Source organism: Pleurodeles waltl, chromosome 2_2 (assembly GCF_031143425.1).
Source record: "Pleurodeles waltl isolate 20211129_DDA chromosome 2_2, aPleWal1.hap1.20221129, whole genome shotgun sequence".
Classification (NCBI taxonomy): domain Eukaryota; kingdom Metazoa; phylum Chordata; class Amphibia; order Caudata; family Salamandridae; genus Pleurodeles; species Pleurodeles waltl.
The window spans coordinates 568,086,706-568,113,353 of record NC_090439.1 but is presented as its reverse complement, the minus strand read 5'-3'; the positions used below and the strand labels follow the sequence as shown (position 1 = coordinate 568,113,353).

The 26,648-nt window shown below is 42.1% G+C and overlaps 1 protein-coding gene across 1 annotated transcript in view; it reads right to left on the bottom strand.

The window, feature by feature from the left end:
• DSG4 (desmoglein 4) overlaps positions 1–26,215 on the bottom strand; it is an 89,176-nt gene extending 62,961 nt beyond the window's left edge. Inside the window, exon 1 of the mRNA XM_069220069.1 lies at positions 25,699–26,215. Coding sequence (XP_069076170.1) covers positions 25,699–25,746 — 48 coding nt within the window. The 5' untranslated portion in view covers positions 25,747–26,215. The remainder of the gene's footprint in view (positions 1–25,698) is intronic.
• Positions 26,216–26,648: the final 433 nt, after the last annotated feature.

The following is a 26,648-nucleotide window of genomic DNA, read 5'->3' as shown; positions in this document are numbered from 1 at the left end:
CGTGGGCTGAATTTAAATTTTTCACTCCTAAATGGCTTCCACACTTAAGCCCTATTTTATATTCCGTTTTTTGTGTAATGATTGTGGGTCTGGAATCTCCAATTGTTCATCAGTGTCACGATCTGAGAATTTCAATAGCACTTAGTTACTGTCGGTCAAAATAGAATTTTTGAAGAAGCAAGTTATGGAAATGAAACATCTCTTTCTGTAGACGGGGGCCAGAGAGAAGAAGATGTATACAAACATAGGTTTGAAAGGAGCCATCACAGAAAGCGCAAAACTGAAGAAAAAAATCACAATGGGGCGGATTGACAAAGCCGTTTATGAGCATGTGACTACTTCTAAAGGAGAGCACCTTTGTGTACTCTTTCATTCCTTTGTGCATCAGCACCTAAAGGACTCTCTCCCTGCTAGTAAAAGTGCAAAGAGGCCATAATTGTTTCTGTTTTTAATAATTGTAAGAATTGTCCCTGAATTCTTTTACTATTCCCACTGTAGATGCTTTTGGGACAATTCACAATGGCATGTAAGAGAACCTAAAAGAGTTCAGCAGGAGTGCTACTTTCCTTACGAAAAGCCCCAGTAAACGTGTGTTCAGTGATATTCCTCAATAAATCCTTCTAGGTACGGATAGAAGAAAATGCTGTTATTTTGTCATTCAAACCTTTATACTTTTAAGACCCTTGTGCTACAATTCTGCATGTAAGGTTTGATGTGCTTTTGGTTGTTTTCTAGGTTTTCTGCAGCTACTGGTGTTATTTACAATTTCTCTATTCACAGGCACCACCGTTAGTGTTTGGAGACAGGTCCTTTAATTGTGATTTTCCAGTCTCGTGGATCAATCGGAAATCCACAGAAGTAGCCAGTCTTCTTTGTAAAGCCAAACATCTCACATTTGGAGTCTGTGAATTGCTCCAGAGTAATCGTGACTCCAAACAAGCCTGGCTGTTGAGCACTTTGCTACAATGACGGCTAATGTTTTTGCCTCATTACCCCGTGCTTTCAACTGCGGCAAGATGAAATGGTGATGGTGCATGAAACAATGTTCATGAGTGTGGGATGGCAATAATGTCAGGCGGTGCTAGGAAGGGAATGTTAGAAAGCAGACAGCAAAGGGAGCAGTAGCAGTTGGCTCTGAGCTAACAGAGGTGAAAGGCACCAGGGGCAGAACTGAGGCGAGGTATGAGTCACCTGCCAGCTCACCTCGTGTGTCCCTTCAGTTCAGGGTGTGGATTAATTTATCACTGGGCATTTTATCTTCATGCACTGTGTCATGAACTAGTTTCTGTGTGATGTATCGAGTGCAGATCTTTACATAAGTGCTTTGTAGAATATCTTTGCTGCTCCTCTTTAAGAACCGCCATATTGGCTTCATGGTGATCCATCAACAACATGCCTTGGCCACTGTTGTTACCTTAAATCTAGAACCACATTTTTGCTCCCTTCCTTAGTTGCAGCAACAGCTTTGGATTCAATTTTATTAATATGAGCCTCTGCTGTTACATCTTACCAGGATACCCATCTTTTGGTGTACCCATTGTTCCTTTGGGCTATAGGTATAGGAAGTGGAGTTAATTCCACTGGTGTATTCTCTCAATTTTCAAACTATTATTCATTTTGAGTCTTCTTCTCTTTTCTTCTTACATTACACCGAGGGCACTGGAATTATGCAACAGAGAAGGGTTAATTTATATATCAAGTTTGGTTAAGTTATGTGGCATTAAAATGCAAACTCTGTGGAGTAATGCCATACATTTTGAGATAGCATTACTTAACTATTTAGACATGTTTACCCATGGTAACATTCTCTGGGAAAATATTTCACCTTATTAGTACCAGTTTAACACCCAAATGCAGAAACAAGCAACTGATAGTTGCCTTTGCAGAGGACCTGTCAGTGCACAGAAGCACATGTTGCCATGTTTTTTGTAACGTTTGAGCAAAAGACAAAATGTTTTTTCTTAAAACCTGCAGATTAAGAAGCAGAAGAGGGGCAGAGGGGCATGTGCACCAAATCCTTACTTATGCAAAAAATGCTATGGCCACAGAATCACACAATTCCAGTGGCCCTGGTTATGTCTCTTTACTTAACTTGACGTGAACATTAAATTTATATATATATCGACTATACTGTTGACAGTGTTAATGTCACACTGTCTGAGGGCTGTCCTGCTGCTCAGACCATGCTACCAAAAGTGAGCTAAGGCTTCTCTTACCAAAACCCGTTTGCCTATTACTTTCTGTTTTTGTGGAATGAGAGCTTGTTTACGGCTGGAATCAAGAGTGTGAATTAAGGGTCAGATTACAAAATATTTTTGCAAGACGGATTACAAAATATTTTTGCAATTTTCTGACCTTCCTGCTGTGTTTTTTTGTTGCTTGTGCTGCTGTGTTTGTGTGTACCTTGAGTTGCATTCTGATTTGACATTTTTGTTGTGCCCTGTTATGTTTTAATTGTGTTGTTGTCTTACTTTGTGTAAACTATTGTTCTATGGTCTGTTGTTCACTTTGGATATGTCAACAAATGCCACCACATTTCCAGCTAAAAGCATTACCCACCTTTACATTTCCTGTGAGAAACAGCTATTTACCACCACATGATAAAGTAGTGCGCTTTCAGCTCTTCAGCTATTTAAGAGACAAATAAACCCCAAAGTGTTCAAGCAATCTGCACAATTTACATCACTCAAAACACTGGACATCAAATTCCACAGCAATCAACATGCCAATCTAATGAAGCCATGGCAAATAAATATACCATCGTGCTCCCTCTCATTAACATCAACGTGTATGTCCTGCCAGGTGCCCCAGAGAAACACAGCTCCCTTTCTAGCATCCATATTATAGAGCAGTGCAAAGCACCAAGTCATTGCTTAAAAAGTGCATCAGAAAAGGCAAATAGATAGGAGGCACAAATTATCCAGCAGTCTTCATATGTATTCTGAATATGAAGAGACACAAGGTAATTTTGGTAAAGTGGGCTCATATGTAACGGTCTTTCAGAATTTGATCACAGCATAAATGTGTACAATTTTTACATAAGTTACAGAGAGGTCGAGGTAAGTGGGAACTACCGGAATAAGCGATCCACAGTCATTTCTTCAATGCAAATTCATCCCCATAATTTGTGGAAAAGAAAAAGTATCCCCGAATGGCAGCCGGCAGTTTGAGCTCATAAATTCCTTGCAAAACCTAGCTGATGGTAAACAAGGAAAATGTACGCCACCACAAGTTTGTTCATTTAGATACGTTCTCTTTATGCTGCTGACAATATTGAAGGATGGAGATGCCTTCTTCCACTGCTCTGCACCAACTTCGATTTCCTCCAAGAATGTGATATCTCCGTTTTGAAAATATAGTGTTGATTTACATTTCAAAACAACGTAAGCCACAGAAGGCCAGTGCCACTTTAATCCAGGTCTGATTTTGTTTTGCTAACGGCGTGAATTCGATGCCTTTTAGTTACTGTATTTTATGTTGCAGCTTTCTGTTGGTGAATGCTTAGTCAGGCTCACTGCTTTTCTAGCCACGGTGCACACGGTGAGCGTGTCCATCTTGTCATCACAATCCCGGCCCCACGGCTTTGCATCCTACCTCACAGTGCCCACGGTTTTTTTCACTTGCACTATTGGCTGCAGATAAGTGAACTGCCACTCTTGTGACAATGCACCACAAACGGAACGTGATGCACAACTGACATGTAAAGACAGTGAAAGCTCTACCAAGCAGCGCCCTGCACACACAATTCAAGAAATAGAACGATATAATCCCAAAGAGGCAAGTAATATAGTGAAGCCTTGGACACAATCAAATTATTAAGCATGCAGCACAACCAAGGTACACCCAGCACTCCTTCTGCACCACACCTCACCGCCCAGCGCTACACGCAAGTAAGCACACGCCCAGAGTGAGTAAGCACACACCCTGAGTGACAAACAGAGAATCGAGAATATATGTCATCGTTGATCAGATCATAACCTTCAGCTCTGCACAATCAACAGAAGCCTCAAAAATTATAGTCGGCGTATATCATGCACATACTGAGCTAATGAGGTATCATTAAAGCAAGGCAGAGCACAGTAAATCCAAATAAAATCCCAGTGACAGACAATGCAAATTCAGATAATAATCACCTCTGCTACTGAGATGAGGCAACAAAACAAAAGGGCTGCTCCAACAATGTCAATACCAACGTGCACCTTGTCCACCCATCGCATACCGCACTACGAGTATCATGTTATCAAGTCATAATACTGACAGGGACCCTAATCTAGGAAATTTCAGGAAACATAGAGCATGAAGTATTATAAACTACTAAAACCATAAACTCGCAAAATTAATATGTTCTGTAATGCACACCAAAGTGAAGGTTATCGTTCCACAGCACCTCGATCTTAAAAGGTAGAATGGGTCACCTTGATTTAGGAAATAGAACATGATCTTTTGCAACTTCATCCATGATGCTAAAACCCTACTAGCCATGACCTTTGAGATGTCTATGGGACGGCGAGTAAACAGTCTAAACCTGAGGCATTATTGTATTAAATACCTGCAAATATTGAACTTTGAAAAAGAATCCAGAAAAATCTAGAATTGTAAAAATTATTTGGCGATTGTGTATCAGTGCCTGAATTTCCACAAATGGATACCTAAAATAACGAGGAATTCCTGTGGGTAGGGATGCAGGGTGGTATTTCACCCACCAAGTACAACAACTACTACACCAAGCAACACAGACTCCCTTAAATGTAAAAGGGCTCAGATAAGAGAAAAGGAACCATGAAGTAATGTCCTGGTCCTTTTTTATGGTCGAGCCTGCGTTGCATGCGCTCGTGCATGCGTTTCGCAGCAAGACTCTTTAGTATTTAGAAAAGGGCTCAGAGCCCTGTCAACTTCATGTCAGTGTTTTTTATTGGTTGGTGGGCTTCCCTAATAAAATCTGCTTGCTTTCATTAGTCGAAGGCACGCATATGGCATGCCTTTTCCGGTGGCTAGCCCTCCTCCAGCGCAGCAACCAAGTACAGAAAACATGCGAGGCCCGCTGTTTTCCATCGGCTCGTGGACTTTTTTTTCTCTAATTTACGAGCCCGATCTCGCTTGGCAGAAGTCGAGCGCTTTACATACTTGATTTCACTTTTTCGGGTTATGTACATAAATGCACTTTTACCCGATAGGTGAAAAGTCGGGTTAGGAGTTTACATCGCGATCAGCTCTAACATGAGCAAACGCGAGACCCGATGCATTGTAAATGCTTGTCTCTTATCTGAGTCCTTTTACATTTAGGGGAGTCTCCATTGCTTGGATATAAATCTTTACCTCAAGTCTATTGGAATGTTGGTTTCTGATCAGAGACAGATTATTGTGAAATACGTATCTGTCTGTAGTGAGGTAACTATGTTTCCCTTTTTAGTTGAGGAGTGAGGCTTTCATTCATTGCATCTTGGAATGACATGGGTTGTTCTTAGCACCTGAGGCCTTGCTATTGCTGAAATTCCTCCTCCGGGTGCAGAGTCTTGATGAGTCTCATGGTTGTATTTCTCATTGCTCCTCAAACAGTGGTACTTGTTGTAATTCAGGATCTTTACAGCATTCATTCTTGCAGAGTTCTCGCAACGTTCTTTCTTGCAGATGGTGGATGTATCTGTGATGACTGTGCTCCCAAGACTGTGTTCATATGTTGATTGGGGCTAGGGATTCATCTCAAATCAGTGAAACAGAAATGAGGGCTGTGTGGGGACATGCCTATCACCAGATACTGGGGCGAGGAGTGCAGCCACCACGCCTGACGTGGACCCTATGATGCACATATTAAATGAGACTCAACTCAATAAGCTGCCTTGTGGCCTGTTAAAGGAACACGTGTTAGGAAGCTTCTTCTACTGCTCAGTAACTCAGGAGTGGTCATCTATGGATTGGTAGAGGGAGCTTCGAACTTAGCACTGTCAATTTCACAATGGGAAGCTGGCTGCATAAATGATCCAATCACCAGCTTCACCTATTCAGGATTAAGGCTGAAGCAGGAAGCAACTGAACCCGCAAGCAGTGTGTTGTGTACCCCTCACTCCCTTTTATTTACAGGGATTCACAAATTTGCATCCCATAATGTATTTGGATTATTTGTTTTCATGGGATGCCTAGTTGCTTCGCCAACCACTCAGGGGATCACACTTCATCAAGACATCAATAATCCCAGATTTAACACAACAAATGCTCTTGTCACCGAGCACCCTCCAAAACCAAATTCAATCCTGGCTACTGTGCATCAATCTTGCAGGATTGGTGCAGGTTTGGCTACCTGCCATTCAAGTCGTAAGTGACCAAGAAGGCACAAAAGCATGGAGTAAGCTGTCTCCTGAGAAATTAATACTGTCCACATCTGATTTCACAATACTGTGTAAGCTCTTTGCTTTCCCAGGTTGAAAGCAGCAAGGGTCTTGTGAGTCATTAACGCCCCTTGCAAAGTATATGGAAGGGACCCCCGCCCGCACCCAGCCGGACTGTTAGGTTGCAGAAACAGGCAGTTGAAGGGCCCCTCTAGGACCATACCTTAAGGGGCCCCTGCAGTGCCCGAGGTATAGGGGCTAATAGTACGCCCCTGTACAGTAGGAACGCCTTCTTGAATCATGTACTGGATTTTATGTTCGCCTCTTCCGAAGGCTGCCCCTCCAAGCTACTACCGAGCCACAGAACATTTCTGTACTTATCTGCAGGTTCCATCTTCAGCCAAGGGCTCCCGTCATACCCATTCCTTTGTGACTTATAACCTGCTCAGACCATCAGGTGAGCAGATTTCACAGAATAACTGAAATGTAAATCCGCTAGCTATGGTAAGATTATATAATCCACTTGACCCTTTAGAAACATACTATGTCAAATATGTTTAAACAAATTGTATTGATTTAAAATTGTCCCTATAACAAAACAATAATATAATTGAAACACAACACGCAGAACTGAATGTTTAGCCGATAATAAAAATTGCAGTTAGAATATTCAGGGTAAGAACTGTCTACTGGTTATTAAAAACTCTTTAAGGGATTCAAAATCTCCACCTCCTAGCCTTTTTCCAGTACCAACCTGTCAAACTTCTTCACTATGCTGAAAAAGTGGAATGCAATAATATAGCCTTAGAACCCGCCGTAGCGGGCTCTACTGGCTATTAAAGGCCCGCTCCCCGCATTAAATGCCCGAGCCGATGACGAGGGCATTTAACAAGGGAGAGGGACTTTAATAGCCGGTAGAGCCTGCTACGGCGGGTTCTAAGGCTATTAGAACATTCTGCCACTCAGGGCAGAATGTTCGTTTAAAAAAAAAAAATTAACGGAGACCGAGGGGATTAAAATCTCCTCGGGCTCCGTGAGGCTTTGTTCACAGCTGTTGCTGTGAACAAAGCGAACATTGGAATGTTGGCGCTGCGGGCTTTTACCGGCCAGTAAAAGCCCGCAGCACTCCATTGTTTTCAATGGAGTCCCCAGCATTCCAATGTTCTAATAACGATTGAATATTAATGAGATGTTTGAAAACGTGTGTATGTTGACCGTGCTTATTCCAGTCCTGAAGTCCCTCGACTGGTGCTTGCTTCAGCACATTTAGGAGTCTGGAGTGAACATTACTTGTGGGTGTCTAATGTTGGGGATCCAGTCCCTCGGATAATGGTACACCACAGCCCTGAAGAGTTGCAGTGCCACCATCTTAGCATGGTGGCAGGTCTTGTGCTTAAGGGCTGGTGTGTAGAATTTGGTTGGGCTGCTTTGTCTGGGTCATTGGTCAGCAGCTGGTCACTCTACCAGACTTTACAAGTACCTTGCCTGCAAGATGCAGGAGAGTGATACCTTCACTCTGAGGGAGGTTCTGAGAACTTTTTGGAAGGCTGGAGGTGCTCTGGGGTTTTGTAGAGTCCTTCAGTTTTCCAGGTGACACCTCAGTGGCGAGGGTCGATTCCTTAGAGCAGCAGGCAGGGTTTGGTGCATTTTTCTTTGTACAGCAGGACTTCAGTTCTCGTGTCTTGGGTCTTCTTTTGTCCTGGTTCTCTTGTGTCCATTGAATCTGAGGTCATGGTCTAGGGTTGCCCTCTAAATACTGCATTTAGGGGTGTTCGGGGGAGTACCCGGTAGTGGCTAATGGCCCACCTACCTTAAAGTGGGATTAGGAGACAGAATGTGGAATGTGGTGGAGAAACAGGCATGAGGTGGAATCAAGTCTAAGAGACCCCTTCCCCTTTGTAAATACATGGGAAAACATTTTTAAGGGCAGGCAGTGGTCCTTTGGACCACTGCCTGCTCTTAAAAAATGAAAAGAAAACTTTTCATTTTTCTTTTTTATATGCATCCCGTTTTCCTTTAAGGAAAACAGGCTGCATTAAAAAAAAAAAATGCTTTATTTAAAAGCAATCACAGACATAGTGGTCTGCTGAACCTAGCAGGCCACCATTCCTGTGATTTTCGCGTTTCCTAATGGGTCGCAAATTGCGACCTACCTCATGAATATTAATGAGGGAGGTCGATTTGAGAGCCATTGGGAATCATTAAATGAAACTTATACATTAAAATATCGATTACCTAATTGCAATTCGCAGATAATTGTAATAAGGTAATCACTATTCAGATAAATGATACATCTTGCCCAATGTATAAATTGAGTATGCAATGGCACACAGCTCAACCCATATTATTGTCAAGCGTCAACAGACTGAAAGTGCAAGTCATGGAACATTTTCAGCACAGCAACTCTGATGCACATCGGATGTGAATTAATGAAGCCAGAGTTGGGTGCCTATCTTCTCTGGTCTTCTATCTTCTCCAGACCCACATTTACCAAACCTAAAGCAGGCATGTGCAGTATATTGTGCTGGACAACATGTGTCTACTATTCTAAAAATAGCAGGTCATGATGTCATGGTAACTGAATCCAAAAATCTAATGCCTCAGACAAATGTTTTTGTATGAATAAGAATCACTTCAAATGTTTAGATTACAAAAATAAACATAATTTCACTGTGTGCTAAATATTTCCAAAGATAACAATAAATACAGGAAAATTAGCAGAAAAGCTACCCAAAGTGTCAAGAGATTCATTATGTGGAGTGCCCTGTCTATGATATCACGCACTCGCTTGCTCAACACAATCTTCTTTCCAGCATCTTGGAGCATTTGTATAGTTAAGAGTGTTTCTAAAGCATGAGCCAACTCAATTAATAGGGTAAGGCGATGAAATTAAGGGTACCAATTGATCCTGCCTGGTGCCTTTCTTGATATGATTTGGAGTGTGAAGAAATACCCGGCCAAAGATGTGTCTTGAATTTGGTTTCCAAGATATCCCTTTCTATAGGCTGCCAGGGACACTCAAGCTTTTACTCCTGTATGAACGTCAGGAAGTCACTTTTTAATCTATAACGGAGGAAGAGCTGATTCCACTGAAAAAAATGTGTGGTGTGATAATTGATAGCTCAGTATTGAATTGTCCTACAAATAAACAGTAGTTTACCCCAATTCGAGAAGTGGAACCTGAAGCTGGGAACGCCCATCATACTAAAGGGGGTAGGAGGACCATGTTTAAAGGGCAATGGTACAGTCAGAATTGTGGACAGTGAAAAAAGAGTTTCTCTTTGCTAAGATTTATCATATATTTATACCACACATGGTTTGCTAGATCTCCTACCACAGGAGGGCAGACCATGTGAATTCCATAACATATTGTGTATGGCTCCATGCCACATTTAATCTGTCATACACATATGTAGAAGGTATTTCTAATGTAACAGGGCCATTCAGCCAGTCATAAAATTGCTATAAAAGAGCTCTATCCTTATTTTTCACCAAACCTAATAAATTGAGATTATGATAATTTATTCTCTCTATGCATTTATTCTGTGCTGCTTGCAAGATCCTTTCTGCAACTGCAGCAGAACAGCTAAACACACCTGAGTTTCTGCTCTCAATATGTGGTGATATTTAACAGTAGTGTTGGGTGGTAAACTCTGCTCCACTGGTGGAGTTCGCAGACTATTGCCTAATCTGCAGTCAACTTGCAGCACGGAGTTCAGCAAAAACTCAGTCGACCGCTATGTGGCAGGGCTTACTGCCCACTACACTCTGTCAGGATTGTTATCTGTCTACTCCCTTAGGCTGAAAACGAATCAATCGGTTAATGATGGAGCCTGAGAGTGAGACCTAACGTTCGGCAAAGTTTGTCCTCTGCCTGTTCAGCTTGCTGCATTCAGAAAGAGGTGCAGTAGCCACACTTGCACTAAGCCGGTGGTAGTGGAGCAGGTTTGTAGCCATGGAAGCCAAGTGACGGAAGGTAATGAACAGCTCATCGCTGTAAAGCTTTACCTCAGGGATGATGAGACAGACAGGTTTACCTCTGGTCAGTGGCCTAGAAATGCCAAGAAGGCTGGGTGGCGAAGGTGGAGGAAATTGCATGAGGGGTGGCGGCACTTGTCATTTCTGCATGCAATTAAATTAATTATCCCCAACCTTAAACATTACCCTTAACCTTAATTTAGCCAATCACTGTCAGTGTTCCACACAGTTCAGGATTTGCCACTTCTCTTGCTTGACTGGTAGCGGCCACAATCAGGAACATTTAACCAGGTAACATGAAGTACTTGTTCTGGGTCTAAGAGTATGTGCTTAACTAAAAAATAAGCAACAGAACTGCTATTTTTCCTGTTGCTAGATATTTCTCCCTAACATACACTGGTCAAATAGCTCAAAACTGTTGACAAGTTCATAATCTGGTGGACCAGACTCATCGTTTTATCCTAATAAGACTGACAAAATTCACACCTTTGATTTGAACAATGGAAATGTATGTTATTTACAGCTATTTATGGGACTACGTTGTATCTGCAAACTGTGAATAAAAGCAAGACATTATTTAAGATCATAGACCTGGGTGTCTGTCCCACCAAAAATCAAAGAACTCAAAGGATGGTCCTTAGTTTTTAGACTAATTTAACTGTGGGGACAAGACACCAACACAGATTTCTTCCACTTTAGTGATTACAATTTTTAAACACAGCTCGGGTAAATTTTGAAAAAATATATAATTTTTCATTGATGGAGTTTAGTTAGGTATCCCTGCATCTGTCATCATTCTTTATTATCAATAAACTACAATTGAATATCCAGACACCCTGGATGCTGATTTAGACTGTGATCTGCAGACCACTGACTGCCAACATCTTGATTCGTACCACATTATTTGCTCTACAATAACCTTCACCATGACTCATGCAAGGAGTTGGTGCACAGCAGTACCTGAACATAGCAATTATTGTGACACCAGGTGAATAATTGTTCTACGCCCCACCCATCTCTCCCTCCTTCCACTTCCTACTTCAAGGATCAGGTTTCCTCTGTTGAGCAATTGAGTGTGCTTCTAGGTCAGCAATAGGAACGTTTGTTGGATGGCTACTTATATGCCCAGTGAGGCGCTATCATTCTTTAGGCAAAGCACCGTCTGCTATGAACAGTACTTACTAAATCCCAATTATGAAAGTTAGAAGAAAGATGGCAAACAATTCAGTGCCACAAGGCATGTTCAGGTCCATCGTAAAACATTAAGTTTGACGAACGTGCCTGACATTTAGTAACATTATATCCCTCGCCTAAGCAGATCTGGTTCTGTAGTGGGTTCCATACTTGGAAGGGATTCCCCAAATTCAGGAGCGGTGGTTCTTGTTTTGATGCACAGTGCTCTTATGAGTTGCTCCACAGCTCTCAATTGCTATGTAGCAAGGACTGTGCTCCATAAGACTTGTTACAGAAATACATACCGACTTATGCATACATGTTGATGCAGGTCCCAATGTTGGATTGGGAATATCAACCAACTAGGGACGTAGTGAAGGAACAAGATTATTTTGCCTTGGGCAGTTGCGGCAAATTGGTGAGTCAATGAGTGGTTCTTGACCTCTCACTTAAAGGATGTGATGTCACACAATCACTTCTACTGATGGTGATTGAAGTGCTAGTGACAAAATTAAGACCTCAGTATTATATACTCTTGTATTGGTAAGGGTAATATTTCTGAACTGCTCTGCTGTATCTTGGTCTTATACCACACTTGGAAAGTGTGTTTTGTGTATGTTCAAGTCTTAGTATACAATATCCTAATACTGAGTGCTTGTTTAAGGTATTTTAGTTTCATACCTCTGTTTGCTGTAGACATAGAGGAGGGTCTTCTGTCAGACTTGCCCTTCCGATCCGTCATCATCCACATACTAAGGCCCATCAGGCTCCTTCTGCATAACGCCCTCAGCCTTCTAAACTTTGAGCACTGTGGACAGCTCAGCCTCCCTTACAGTCTCTCCACCAGCATGTCTTTAATCAGCAGTACCCTCTCACTGTAAACCGCAGATGAGACCATTACTTTTCCTGAAAACAATATCTTGGGTCTCGGTCAGCGTGATGTCAGGTAAATGCCCAGTTAGAATAATCACACAACAAGGCATATAAGGTCCACAAATGTAGGATTTCCCTGTGTATCTTACACTCAGGTGTGACAAATCCTGCCCCTGTAGGCTGTCTGATGTGGTTTGAGCATCATGTGTAAACACATTTGTTTATCACCTGCCTGTCTCTCTCAAATACTCTTGCCTCTAACCCTATGGACAGAGCATCAGTTATGTTTTTGAGAACGAAAGTAAAAGAAGTAAACAACTTCCATGATCAAAAACCCTAAGTCAGTAGTTAGTTGAGGTGTCATTTGTAATTCTCTTGCCTTATTTTTTGCAATTCTGAGAGCAAACCAGACGGCAGAGCAGCCACTGGGACTTAAAGGAGTCCCAGTTTTAGTTGAGGGAATAGATGAAGGAAATCATGGATGTGACAAACAAGAAATAAAAAGTGATGGCAACCAGTTGAAAGCTCCAACAGTTTCTGTGTCAAGATCTGCTTTCAATGGACCCGTTATAGTACCAGACTTTCCTGTCTGTTCACTGCTGCTCCTGGTATGTTGCATATTGAAGTACCTCAAGATATTCCCTCCTTTCCCAGTTCCTATTTCCTTCAACATCCACTAATAAGCACATTTTCACTTAGAACAGGTATTTTACATCTAAAGGCTCTAAGAAAGCAAATTACGGTGCTGCTTTTGATTATGGATATATTTTGATGTTCTGCTTAGATGCACAGAAACAACTCAATACCCCTGCGTGTACCTTGGTTCAGAAATAGGGATCCTTGAATAAGTGTTCCCATGGTCCATGGAGTTTAGATGATTATTGGGAACATTCATTCAGAATTTTGCCTGAAAATACACGTACATTTTGTCATCTCCTATTCATAACCATAGAGTCTGGATAACTTGGATTAGGTGATAAGGAGATTCTGTGACAGATACTTCAGTTGTTTGGATCACAGTTATAATCTATCCCTCTAGTTTGCTTAATCACTTATGATTCAGTTTGTAAAATCCCAAAGTCGATACCATCTTCATATTGCTTGGTGTCGCCATTCATACGTCTTTGCAGACTTGGCCACATGGCAATTTACTATTGCCCTAAATCCTAGATTCAAATATGTGCTGCTTCACACCTGTTAGCCACCTCAGCAATACAAAGGAGAGCAGCCATGGACATTGCCACTGTTGGTGCAGGACCTCACTGATTTGTGAGCATGAGGAATTCACTATCCAAGTATGTCAAGTCAGCAGATTTAATCAATATTAAAAGACACATACATTTGAAAAGATCAAGTAATTCATTTTTGAGAAGCAAGTCCGAATGAACAATATTGTCGATACTGTCAGAACACGTGCATTTAGGGCGTGGTTCAAGCCCTGAGGAAGGCTTGTGCACCCGCTCTGACAAGGCTCTCCGTCAGACGACGGAAACAGCTAGGTGGTGTTACAAGGTGTAATTTCAAAGACAACTCCCTAGATGACCCACTTTTAACAACACTCGCGTACATCTTTGCTGGATTGTTGAAACCCTTACAGGGATCTCTAAAACAGGCATTAAATGATCCATCTACAGGCATTCGAATAGACTTTGGCTGATGGGCGATGGACTTCAAGCACACAAGCCAAGTCACCCCTGCTCTCTAGATGTTCTTCTAGCTTTATGAATGTCTCTAGATCATACTGACTTCCTGTTATATAGTGGTGTTTTGTGGCAGAGAAGGGGTGGTTGGCCTTCTGAGTAGGTCTTTATACTGCATGTTTGAAAACGACATACTATTTGGTTTGGAACCCTTCCTTATACATCGCGGTTCTGGAACTCGCGTAAACTGCATATCATTTTCATGACTTTTGATCGAGGCTGATATTAGAATGGTGTGACGAGTGGCAACTTTAAAGATGACAGTTTTTGTTGTGTGGGAGCAGAGGGTTACTCTCTGTCACAACCTGCCCATATTGCAATATTTGTGGTGGTGGGATAGACAGGATTTATTTTTCAATGTGTTAGGGGCTGAGCCTCAAAAACATTTGTTAGTCATTATGGCATGCAGTATATAAGTCCAGCAAGAGCAATAGTCGTGTGGGTCAAGATGTAAAGAAGATATTGTCAATTAATTTAATTAATAAATAATTATTAATTTTGAGTAGATAAATTGAAGCGTTATTCCATTATTTTTGTACGAATTGGCCAAGAGAAGAGATGTAAATAATAAATGGGGGTAAACATATTAAATGTAAAGTGTTGGCTGCTCAAGATGATTTGTGAATTTTAAATTATGTTTTGTTCCATAGATCAATAGACTAGCATACATTCAAATCTATCTACCAAGCCAACTCTGTCTTGGACTTGGCTCTTTCAGAATTATAACTTAACACCTTATAAAGTAAAGAGAAGCTTCAATTGGAGTACAAACGTTGGAGTAACCTTTTATTCTCTTTAAGGGAGTTAACAGTTCGGTTTACTTGTAAAAATGAGTTAAAGAGAGCATTACACAATAGAATATATTTTTTCTCAAATGATTTTGGTACAGAAAATCTGTTTTGGCATTCTCTACAGGATAAAACATTATTAGTATTTAATAGTTGCTATACCCATGCAATTCCTTAATCTTTCCAGGACTTCCAATACACCGGCCAATTGTTAATTTGAATAAGGTTGTTGTACCAAATAGAACGTTGGTAGGTTCATTGCATTATCACCCTTCCTTGGTGTCCTCAGTTTTATGGAAGGTGATTGTTACCATCGGTTGCAGAACCCCACCCTGGACTTATCACAAGGAATAGCACTTGGCTTAAATGCCTTTGAAGGGATAGAAGAAGAAGACATGGTGACGATGGTCAGGATACACAAGGATGGCTGGGAAGTATTCCAGACCCCTCCGATCCTCACAGATGTGTGCAGATGTTGCAGGTCGGTCTCTATCATTAACACTGCTGTTCAAGTGGAGGGCTTTAGTGCAGTAGGGATTAGGGAATCAGATGGCCCTTGCACAGGGAGTTTATTCAGACTGAAGAACTTTAGCCTGACATTCTGCTCAGTGCATTCATGCTATAATGGCACCACTTCTATCCCGTAAACCAATGAAAGTACTAGTGTACATCTGCACTGTCGTAATCTGCACTGTCCTAAAATAATGCAACATATCCTAAGGGTGTACAAAAGTGTGTTTTTGTTTCTTGAAATTTTGTGAAATGTCTTGGACATTTCTCAAAATTAAGTGAAATGCCATATATTGCATGCCTTTTTTTTACGTGAGGGAATATTTTATGTCAAAATGTCAAATAAAGTTTTCCTTTTAAAAGAAGTGAGCAGGTCTGTTTCTGGCCATTGGTATTAGGATACTGGTGACATCAACTTCGGTGGCATTTACATTATCTGACCCAGGAGGTGAGATAATTCACCAATAAAGAACTAAAACAACTTGAGCACCTTAGGGATAGTTTAAATATTAAAAGGAAAGTCTCTCTTGTTTGTAAAATCCTGCCTTGCCCAGGCCAGGCCCCAGACACTCACCAGGGGGTCGGAGACTGCATTGTGTGAGGACAGCCCTTTCAGGTGTAAGTGACCACCCCGCCCCTCCCTCCTAGCACAGATGGCTCATCAGGAAATGCAGACTACACCCCAGCTCCCTTTGTGTCACTGTCTAGTGAGAGGTGCAACCAGCATAACTGTGAAACTGACCTAGACAGGGAATCCACAAACAGGCAGAGTCACAGAAATGGTTTAAGCAAGAAAATGCTCACTTTTTAAAAGTGGCATTTTCAAACACACAATCTCAAAATCGTCTTCACTAAATGATGTATTTTTCAATTGTGAGCTCAGAGACCCCAAAACTCCACGTCTATCCACTCCCAAAAGGAATCTACACTTTAATCATATTTAAAGGTAGCCCCCATGTTAACCTATGAGAGAGACAGGCCTTGCAACAGTGAAAAATGAATTTAGCAGTATTTCACTGTCAGGACATATAAAACATATTACTATATGTCCTACCTTAACCATACACCGCACCCTGCCCTTGGAGCTACCCAGGGCCTACCTTAGGGGTGTCTTACATGTAAGAAAAGGGAAGGTTTAGGCCTGGCAAGTGGGTACACTTGCCAAGTCGAATTTACAGTTTAAAACCGAACACACAGACACTGCAATGGCAGGTCTGAGACATGATTACAGAGCTACTTAGGTGGGTGGCACAACCAGTGCTGCAGGCCCACTAGTAGCATTTGATTTACAGGCCCTGGGCACCTCTAGTGATAAACCAATTACATACACATTTTGTATAGGAGCACTTGCACTTTTGCACTGGTTAGCAGTAGTAAAGTGCCCAGAGTTACAAAAACAGCAAAAACAGAGTTCAGCACACATCAACAACCTGGGAAACAGAGGCAAAACGTCAAGGGAGACCACGCCAAGGATGAGAAGTCTAACAATCCTGTTTCGAGGAGGCAGTGTAACACTTTCTTAGGCAAGGCAGAGTGCCAAAAAGGGGACATTGCTTGGCAGTAGTTCCCAACAGTGCTTTAAATGGGCCGGTACTGTCCGATATGGAGTACCGTCACTTTTTTATTTTGAGAGGGAGAGTACCTGCACTTCTCAAGAAAAATGTAATACTTTTAATTAGGAGAGTACCGGCACTTCTCAGAAATAAGCAGGTACTCTGGTGCAGAGTACCCTCACTTCTATTTTTCCATTTTAGCACTGGTTCCCAAGTGAAAGACTCCACAAGGAGATGGGCACTGAGAAGATGATGTGGTACTGTAAGCTGGGAGGTTATGGATAAAAGCAGCTATGTGCTAACTTCCTCAGGTACCAGAGTCAGGTATTGTGGGACCTTTTTGATGCTGGGGTCACGGAGATCGTTTAGTCTTCCCTTCCAGTTCCAATGCAATTATTAGTAGTGCCTACACCTTTTTCTCTGCCAAATATCTCCTTTACTTGAATAGTACATCTTATTTGCTAACTCCAAACTGAGTCATCAGAATGCCTGCTACACACTGAACCCAACCAAAGACTAGTCAGGGGGTTATTTCCCTACCAGTATCTTTAATGCATTCAATCAGTAATTATATTGATTTTTAGAGGCTACTGAATCTGCCTGGACCCTTCTGCACCATGTCTGTAGACTGAACCAGCCTTAGGAGGGTCCAGAAACACTGCCAGAAGGCTCATTGTATTACAATGAGCAGGATGTGTGAGACGCACAGAATGTCCAGAGCGCACTATCATGGTTTGTGCCACTGTACACCTTTAAGCAGGTGCCCCAGGCACAAACAGGGATAGTGCACGCTATTTCAATGAAAGTGCTGCCGCAAGGGCTGCTGCAATCTCATGATGCCCTTGGGGCAGAGCATTCAGTGAAATACAGAGCTCTTGCTCTAAAGCCACTCTGTGTTTCACAGTGCAGGTGGCAACCCGACTGCACTTTAAAGGGCTTAGAGATCTCCCCTGCTTGCGGGTGCCGTGAGTGACTGTGGATCCATGGGAACTCCTTTTCCTCTTCCAGAGGGCTGCTCTCAACACGCGCAGTCACAGTGCTCCACCATTTTGTGGCACACTGTCAGTGGGCCTTCTAAGGGCATCTTTGCATTTGCGCCACCATCTGTAATATGGCATGGGTGAAGAGTCAAAGTGATCCCTCATTTTCATGGAGCAACCTCCCCATGTAAATGAATCAACACCATTTCAGAGTAGCACTGGTGCTTCATGCGCTCCAGTGCTATCGGTATTACAGCAGGAGCCGCACAAGTGTCTGCGGCCCCTGGTGTATTACCACAGTCACCTGGGACCACAAAAAGCGGGAGCACATGCCCATTTTGCCCATGGGGTCCTTTGTATAATGCCTATTGAGGTCACTTAAATGCCAAATATATATAATGTTTTAAAGGCTTAGGCCACTATTTCTACAAGGTAATATCCAGCCTCATTGTTTCTTGACACTTAAAATGAGGTTAATTGCGGCTCAACACATTGGCCCTCAAGGGAATGGGACTGTATTTGAGCCCTGCAGAGAGTCACAGTTATCTCCTCCATGTTACATGCATGAGTTGTGAGTAGCATCTATCAACTGAGCTATTTTACCAGGATGGGAATTTATGTTATTCCACTGTGTTATCTTGCCAGCTGATACACCAGGCCTGCAGGTGCATCAGGTAAGGTAGCTCAGACGTTTAATGCTACTCCTGCAGACATATGTAGTCCGCTTAAAAGTCATAGTATCACCTTTTGCTATGGTCATTTTATTGTCTTATCCTTAGGAACTACTTTAGCCATTCTCTCTTGATTAGTAAATTATAGTTAATGAGGCATTTTTAAAACATGGAAATGTAACATTCATCTTTAGGTCTGAAAAAAATATTCATCCTCTGCCACAATGACTCCCTTCCTCTGCAGATCCTCCACACAGCAGTGCCCTGCTTCCCTTTGACCTGTGATGCTGTTTCCTTATTATTTTTTATACTACCACTGTTAGCACTCCTTCATGCTAACTAAGCAATGTTAAATGAAAGGTTGTAGTTTACATATGTGGCCTACTTCTTCTGGTTTCCAACCCTAGTAAAATGTAATAAACAAGGAGCCTATTCGGCCTTATTTCATCTCACATCCAGGGATGGTAAGCTATATTTCACAGTCCTTTGCTAATTAATATTTATTCATGCATCATGTCCATGACCATTCAGCCCCACATTAGCAGACCGATGTATTGAATGCAGGAGTTAGGGCCTGTTTCCCTTGTTGCTTGCATCACACTCCCCCTGGCTGGTACCTAAGGTTATGACCTGGGTCTGCTCAAGAGACCTGCTTGTGTACATTCACCATGCATAATTAAATTACTCAGTATTATTACGTTTGAGACTTAAGCATATAAAACATCATATACACACAATATCCACATAAGTGTCTATCGTGTTTATAAAAATATTTGTGCTCCACTAAGTATTTGTCTAAACATATTGTGTAAATTTGGACCTAATGAAATGCTCTAAATGTATAATATTGGCAAATGAAGGCAAACTTAGTAATGTCAGTAATGTCAGTTTCCTCATATTGACCAGCAGCGGACATCGGTGCTGCCTATATTTGTGGCCGCTTTGACACAGGCGCATCTGGGGTTGTTACACTTCTAAATAGTTCAATAACTCAGATTATTCTCTGCTCTCTGGTACTTGTAGCCCTCCTTCGTCTATAAATCGAATAAAGTGACTGGAGGAACGGATCGGGTAGGGCTTTGAATAATTATAAAGCCTGCTTAGCATTGTGAACCAGCTTTAAACTGTTCTCGAACCACATGATCTATGCTTCTGATGTGAGGTACACACATATAGAAAGTATATCACCCATGCACTAGCTGCACCGCACGAGACAGCGTTGCCTCATCCAAATCACTAATGTGTGTAGTTTTGGGCGGAGCTGCTGCTAATCACTCAGAGCCCATCCAAAACGGGTGGGTAATGTGTTACCTCAGCGCACCTTTATATCCTTTTGCAACAAACATTAGTTTGAATGAAGGCAGGGCTGTGAATGCACTGACCAGGTTCCGCCCAGTCCCATTTTCGAAATGCATGCCCATGGTATGACCTTAAGCTATTTCCAGCAAAGTAATTGTGAGTCAATTTTTACTATCTTTCAGACAGCTATTGAACCTTGTTTTCTTGCTTTTATTCTTTTGATAGTCTTTTCCATCACAAACAAGTTACATCAAAGATCACTTACAAATTCTGAAGCAACCGAGTGCTTGGTTTTTCTCAAGAAGAGCCCACAAAGAGCGGAAAGCACTAATTACCACTCACTACTAGTAGATTGAAAACATAACACTCATCATCATGCAGAAAGACACACACACACACACACACACACCTGAAGCAAATCACAAAAAGGATAGTCGGCACAACCACTTGCACAGCTATCTGTGACCCACCCTCCTTACATCTACTCCACACATAATCACAATAACAATGACACATTTACAGTGACACTAAGGCCCTCATAACGAGTCTGGCGGGCCTAGGACCGCCAGTCTCGTGGTGGCGATCGGACCACGGTGGTCCGGCCTCCACATTATGACCGTGGCGAACGCATCATGGTCGGACCACTGGCACCACCACTTTTTTGCCGGCCGACGGTCTGGCGGTGCCGGCAGACCCAATCTGCCAGCACAGCGCTGTAAGCAATGCTTCCCTGGGGATTACGAGTCCCCTCTCTGCCCGCTTTTGCATGAAGTTGCACTGCCATGTAAAAGCTGGCAGAGACGTGGTTCCAGAGGCCCTATGGGGCCCCTGCACTGCCCATGCACTTGGCATGGCATGGCAGTGCAGGGGCCCCTTAGGACAGCCCTGTCACCCTTTTCACTGTCTTCTAAGCAGACAGTGAAAAGTGCAACGGGTGCTGTTTCACCCGATGCACCGCAACATTGCCGCCGGCTCGATTATGAGTCTGCATCAATGTTGTGGGCTGTTTCTCGATGGCCGAACAGGAAACTCATAATAGGGGCTGCAGGAGGGCTACCGGATAGGCGGTAACCTGACCGCAGGAGCTTGGTCGGCGGGCTTTTCTACCTGCCAAACTCACAATGAGGGCCTAAGTGAGCAGTCACAAACACAAAACATCAAAACAATTCCCGTAGAGACCACGCTACATTTGCTCCGTTCCTCTTCATCGGTATACAGACTTCTATAAGTCTAGATGTCCTGTCACTTACTCCATATCCTTTACCATCTGCAAGGTGCAGTGACACAAACAAGATCAGAATGCAACCCAGGTTGTTAAGCACGGCAGTGAAATACCTCTGACATAGCCCACATGACAGCCAGTCTCACTGACAGAATATCAGAAACACAAATATTGTGTGGATAGAATATCACTTCAAAAAAATTGAGGACCAAAATATCAAGAAGAAAAGTGCTAATAGATAAGCATGCAATGAGGAATCACAGTGATCTCAAAGAATGCCATGTTACTGGAAGGTGGTTCTTTCATTTGTTTTGTTTTTTGCATTCTTCTAAGTGTAGTTTTACTTTGTACTTATTGTGTGAGTGCATGCACAATGAAGCTGAGAAATTGAAAAGAAAAACACCGCCCATTGGGCAAATTGAGAGGAACACAGAGAAAATGGCACATTTTGTTATGATCCTTTTCTAACTGTAATGGAAAATATTTTTTTTCCTTGAAGCAAAGAAAGGTGTAGTCTACTGTAAATATATATATTTCTTTCCTCAATGTAGTCCAGCATCCCTGTGGCTATTTCAATAAAGCATGCAGAAGTCATATGTTGAATTGGTCATAGACGGGTATGGGACGCGCATTATATTCTAGTGCAGCCATTCAAATAAAAAATAAAGGACTGTGTATCGAAATATTCAGTGTTCTCAAATTCCTAATTACAGGGATTTCAGTACTGCATCACAGTCCAACGTTGGATTGGCACGTAGTCTGTGACAAAAAAGTTGAGTTGTGTTCATATGTTGCACGCTGTACAAACAAGTCCCTTTAATTAAAAGTAGTTCTGCAACAATGCCTTTATGTTGAGCAGTCTGCCAGGCACAGTGATAGACTTGTTAACAATAGACACATTCATGGAGAGATTTGGCGTCTTCCATAGTACGGGAAAGTATTTTAATTTGTTAAACAGGTGACGTGATCTAAATTACAAAAGCGCTGATACAAAAGGCTGATCATGGCCTTAACTTCCGCAATTGGCAATATTTGCCCTGCTACACACATGATAGACATTTCACAATAGAATTTTCAGTCAATTTCTACACAGATTGGATCTGAAGTAGTTGACTGCATGTGACGGATGAGCGGGAGGACATCAAAGCAGATAGGTCATGTCAGTTCTTTGCTCCGGTACTAGGGACAGTCCTTCAGGGAATTAGTAAACAAGGGCGTAGTCATAAGTAGGTCAACACAAAGAGGTGCCTCACTGATTGCAACACACATAATTTTATACTTGAAAGATGATTTCATGCACCAAACATGCCAGAACCAATCTGAATCAGCCCATCACTAGTTTCTGCAGTCTTGAATGTATTAATTGTTTGCAAAATATTTGCCTTAGTTTTACTCAGGTAAATACAAAACAGAGAACTGTTTTTCAGTTCACCTGCTGCCAAAGTAAATGGATTTTAAGACTGCACTCAGTTAACATTGAGTAAAACATGAGGTACTGCTTTATCTCATCAGCCACATTGGATCTGTGTGGGCACAGGTAGCATTTTAAACGCGCATTCCAACAGTAACTGCGCAAAGCCAAAACCAACACTACGCGCCCCTCAATGAAAACAGGTATCTTGCTTGTCCATGTGCTGGGGAGTTTCATCTCGTGAAGCAGGACACAGTGTGGGTGAGGATGTTCCGGATGTCTTTGTGCACCTAGTGCTCGCCTGGGGACAAACAAGGTTGAAGAGCTTCCCTTTGTCACAAGGCACCTTAAAGCCAGATACTAATGGCTATAACAAGTCCACGTTTTGAACTAGTTTTTCTATTTTGGTTGATCTCTATTTTGAAATAGATCAGTTGATTATGCCGTCATGACTTTTAATTAAAACTGTGTTGATTCCACGGCTTTGCTGAAATAAATCGAAGCACCTTAGAACAAAAAGCTGCTTCACTGAAACCACATGATGACAATACTTATCCATGCTTTTTCTGTAACCCCGTGGATCAGTATTTGAGCGGCATGTCTATACAACTATGATTTCCAGATAACACCACGCATACCTCTCAACTTTTTATAACAGCTTGGTGGGTGAGCCTTTCACTTTCGGTGGGAGATTACCAATAATGTGTACCTCAGTATGACATTACTTTAACTTTCAGCCTGCATTTACATCACTAGATATATATTGATTTAATTGAGAGAGCGAGTGAGAACTAATGAATTGCAACCTGCACCCAGACTCGGGTCTTGGCCCTGGGAGAGTGTGGTGGACTGAAAAACAAAGTCATTTTTGCAATACATTGGCTCAGTTGTGTTATGCTCATTGCCCGGCTGTGTTACTATATAGCAACATGTGGGAAGAACTGCTCAATTAATTGAATGCTCATATGCAGCAAATCCCACTCCCACCTCAGCCATCTGTCCTCCCAAAGGTCGGTAAATTGAGTAATGCAATATTTTTTATTTATTAACATGTTATCATTGAATGTAGACAGTGGGCATGTGTTACCTGCCAACGGCAGGTGAGTTGAGAGGCATGTCCATGCCAATTTCATTTTTCAAGCGAGGATGTACCTTTCAGAAAACATGGTAGTGTTACTAATGTGTTACAGTTGATTCATCCATATGAGTGTAGGCGACTCTCTTCAGAAGGCCTTAAAATATTAAAATGAAGGTTAGAATTTGAAGCTCCACTATGGGGTTGCAGGTAGTTAAACTCTCCTATGTGATTCAGATGACCTCTTCTTTTGACAATGAGTGGTGTGAATCACAGATTCTAAGTTGTAATAGGTTTGCATGTCAAAATACCCAGCACAAAAAATGTGATACTAAAATGAAAGAGGCAGAATATCGACTACTAAAGTATCATGAGCATAAGTCTATGCAACGAATTATAAATTTACTGTTCTTAAATCCACATCTTCATATATATATGGGCAACGCACATCAATGTGGAGTTAAGTGTAGCAAACATATACTTACCTTCACAATATTTTAGCACACTATATAAAACTCGATATTGTGGTAGTATATAGGGAAGGGACAGTCAAATACAAACTATTATTCCACAAGAATATGTGTATATCATAAAGATTCGAACATGGCTCAACCAAATCAAATCTCACATAACCACAACAACTATTAGATTTCGAAACAGACCACAATATGCAGTGAGAGCTTTTGTATTGTATGTTTGCTAGCGATTGTCACATATGTGACATATATTGCTGTCCAAATGATATATTATAGGTTATTGATGTATAGTATTAGTTTCCATTTATGAAGCAAACACGATAAACGGAATTGGCATCTAATGTTTTAATATTAAACTTTAATATTTCTGAACTCAGTTATGTTTATTTTATTGCTCTGGAATGAGTGGAAAACGGGTTAAGCATTTCACTATAGAAAGCTATAATTTGCAGGAAACACACAAATCTCTGCAGGGGTTGGTTAACCCACTGAGGTACCTTTCTGCATAATGTCGTAAGAAATAATCATTTCTTGCTCTCGACAACTGAGACAATCAATGTGCAGCATGCTGACATTGCTCCTACACATCTGCATTCATGGAAAGTAGGATACAGACGAGTTTCACAAAACAAAACGATTTGAATAAAAAGTGTATTGATGGATAGCAACGTTGTAACTGAAAGAGAAATGTAACTCTTTTTGCAGTTTCTTTCCAAACTCTCTTTTTAAACCAATAGGTCGTGGCTCGTTACTGGGGTAACTTAAAAAAACAAAACAAAAACAAGTGTCTCTTTAGTCCAAAGGGCAAGCTAGCAGTTTATTGATCGCCCTGCAGATGCTGCAACCTGAAAGAAATAAAGCAATAAAATCTATTTACAGCCACCACCCAATCCAGACAGTTTTACAGTTCCTTGGGTGTCGCAGTTATGCTCTTCCCTGTTCCCGACCAAAGGGCACCAAAATCCAATCTGGCCTTTAGTGACCTCTAGCCACAACTTTCTAGTCCTACTGGTTGAACATTAATAACTCTTCCAAGCACTTCTTGGAGTCAAACTTTCAAAATATGATTTGTAACACCTGAGAGTAAATTTTGTAATAGTGCTGGCTGTCCAAAAACGATATCATATCAATATTCTGGCCTGTCTCCTGGGAGGGCAGGAACACTAATTTTCTATTAACAAGTGCGTTAGTTAAGGCAAAGACTTTGAATTTAAACACACAAATATAACTTTGCAATCAGTCAATGATCGACCAGCGTGAGGGCTACAGCCCTTGTGGCATCGTTCAATACGCTCTCAAGTCACACCTGATTGTAAGTAAACGCCCTCATGAACTTCCATGTTCCACCATCCGCTCCCTCCCTTGCACCCTGGCCCCTTCTTCCCCGCTACCCTCTGTTCCCTTGAGACAACCGTTTTGGGCCATTTATTTGTGCAACTTATCCTCTCACGCACTACACACATCATGTCACTCGCCTATCTGCCCGTAACCTCGTAAATATCTTCGTTATTGCTATGTTCCCTGTGATACTAAGCGAAGCATTTCTCTTAAGAAGTCTGCTCTGTTAAATAAACTTCAAACTACAAACGTTTCAGTGCGAAGAAGAACACGAGATGGACGCATTAGCTAAGCACTACAAACAGAAAGATGCATCAATTTTACTTACCGACACGATTAACCAAGCTGCAGCTATCCTGAAAGGCACCAAGTCCATGGTCTCTGCCGTCTGTAGGCGCAGTTGCTTGTCTGTGGTGTTTGGCGGCACCTCTTGTTCCCTTGGCCCTCAGCTTTGCGTCTGAGGTGAAAAACGCGAGGCGCAGTGGGCGCTCTGACACCTGGGTTTCACAGGCGTTGCCCGAAGCCTAGAGTGATGCATCAGTGAAGATGCTGCACGGAGGACTCAGCGACCCCACCCAGGCCTCTTGGGCTGGTCTCACACGAAACGCCTGGCACCATCATCACTGCTCCGAGCTAGAGCTTCGGGACACGCCTTGAAACTGTTGTCTCCAGACGCCGTGCATGCTGGTGGCAAGCCTATTTGGGATGGTACCAAGGACAATTAAGAGTTGCTCATTCATGGGAATTCGTTTTAATGCTGGCACCTAGGTGCCCTGAAGTGAACTACATTCCTCTTGCATATCGTCTGTTTACCTGAAGAGGGGAAACGTGCCGAAGAAGACCACGAAGCAGGAGATGGTGAACGGAATTGTACGTCCACCTTAACGCAGGACTGTCGACGGGAGGCTGGGGAGGAGCAACAGTACAGATTAATGAGTGGAAGGGAAGTGGCTGGCAACCAATTTACGAAAGAAGTGCCCTTCTCGAGCTAGCACACCGTGATAAATCCAAGGCCATTCGGTCAGGTGCAGAGGCCAAAGTGGGCAGAGGAGCCACTCGCCCAAGCTTGATCGAAACAGTTCCCATACTTTTTATTTAAATAGCTGAATCATTCCTGAATGTTTGAGTTACTACGGGTTGAAAGGGAAGAAGAGAGGTCTCCTGTATTGTGAAGTGGTAGAAAGCAGAGGCAGCTAAAGAATGTACAAGCATTCTCTCTAGGGGGGCTGCTATGTGAAAAACTATAAATGTGTGCAATTGGTTAATTAGCCAAAAAAG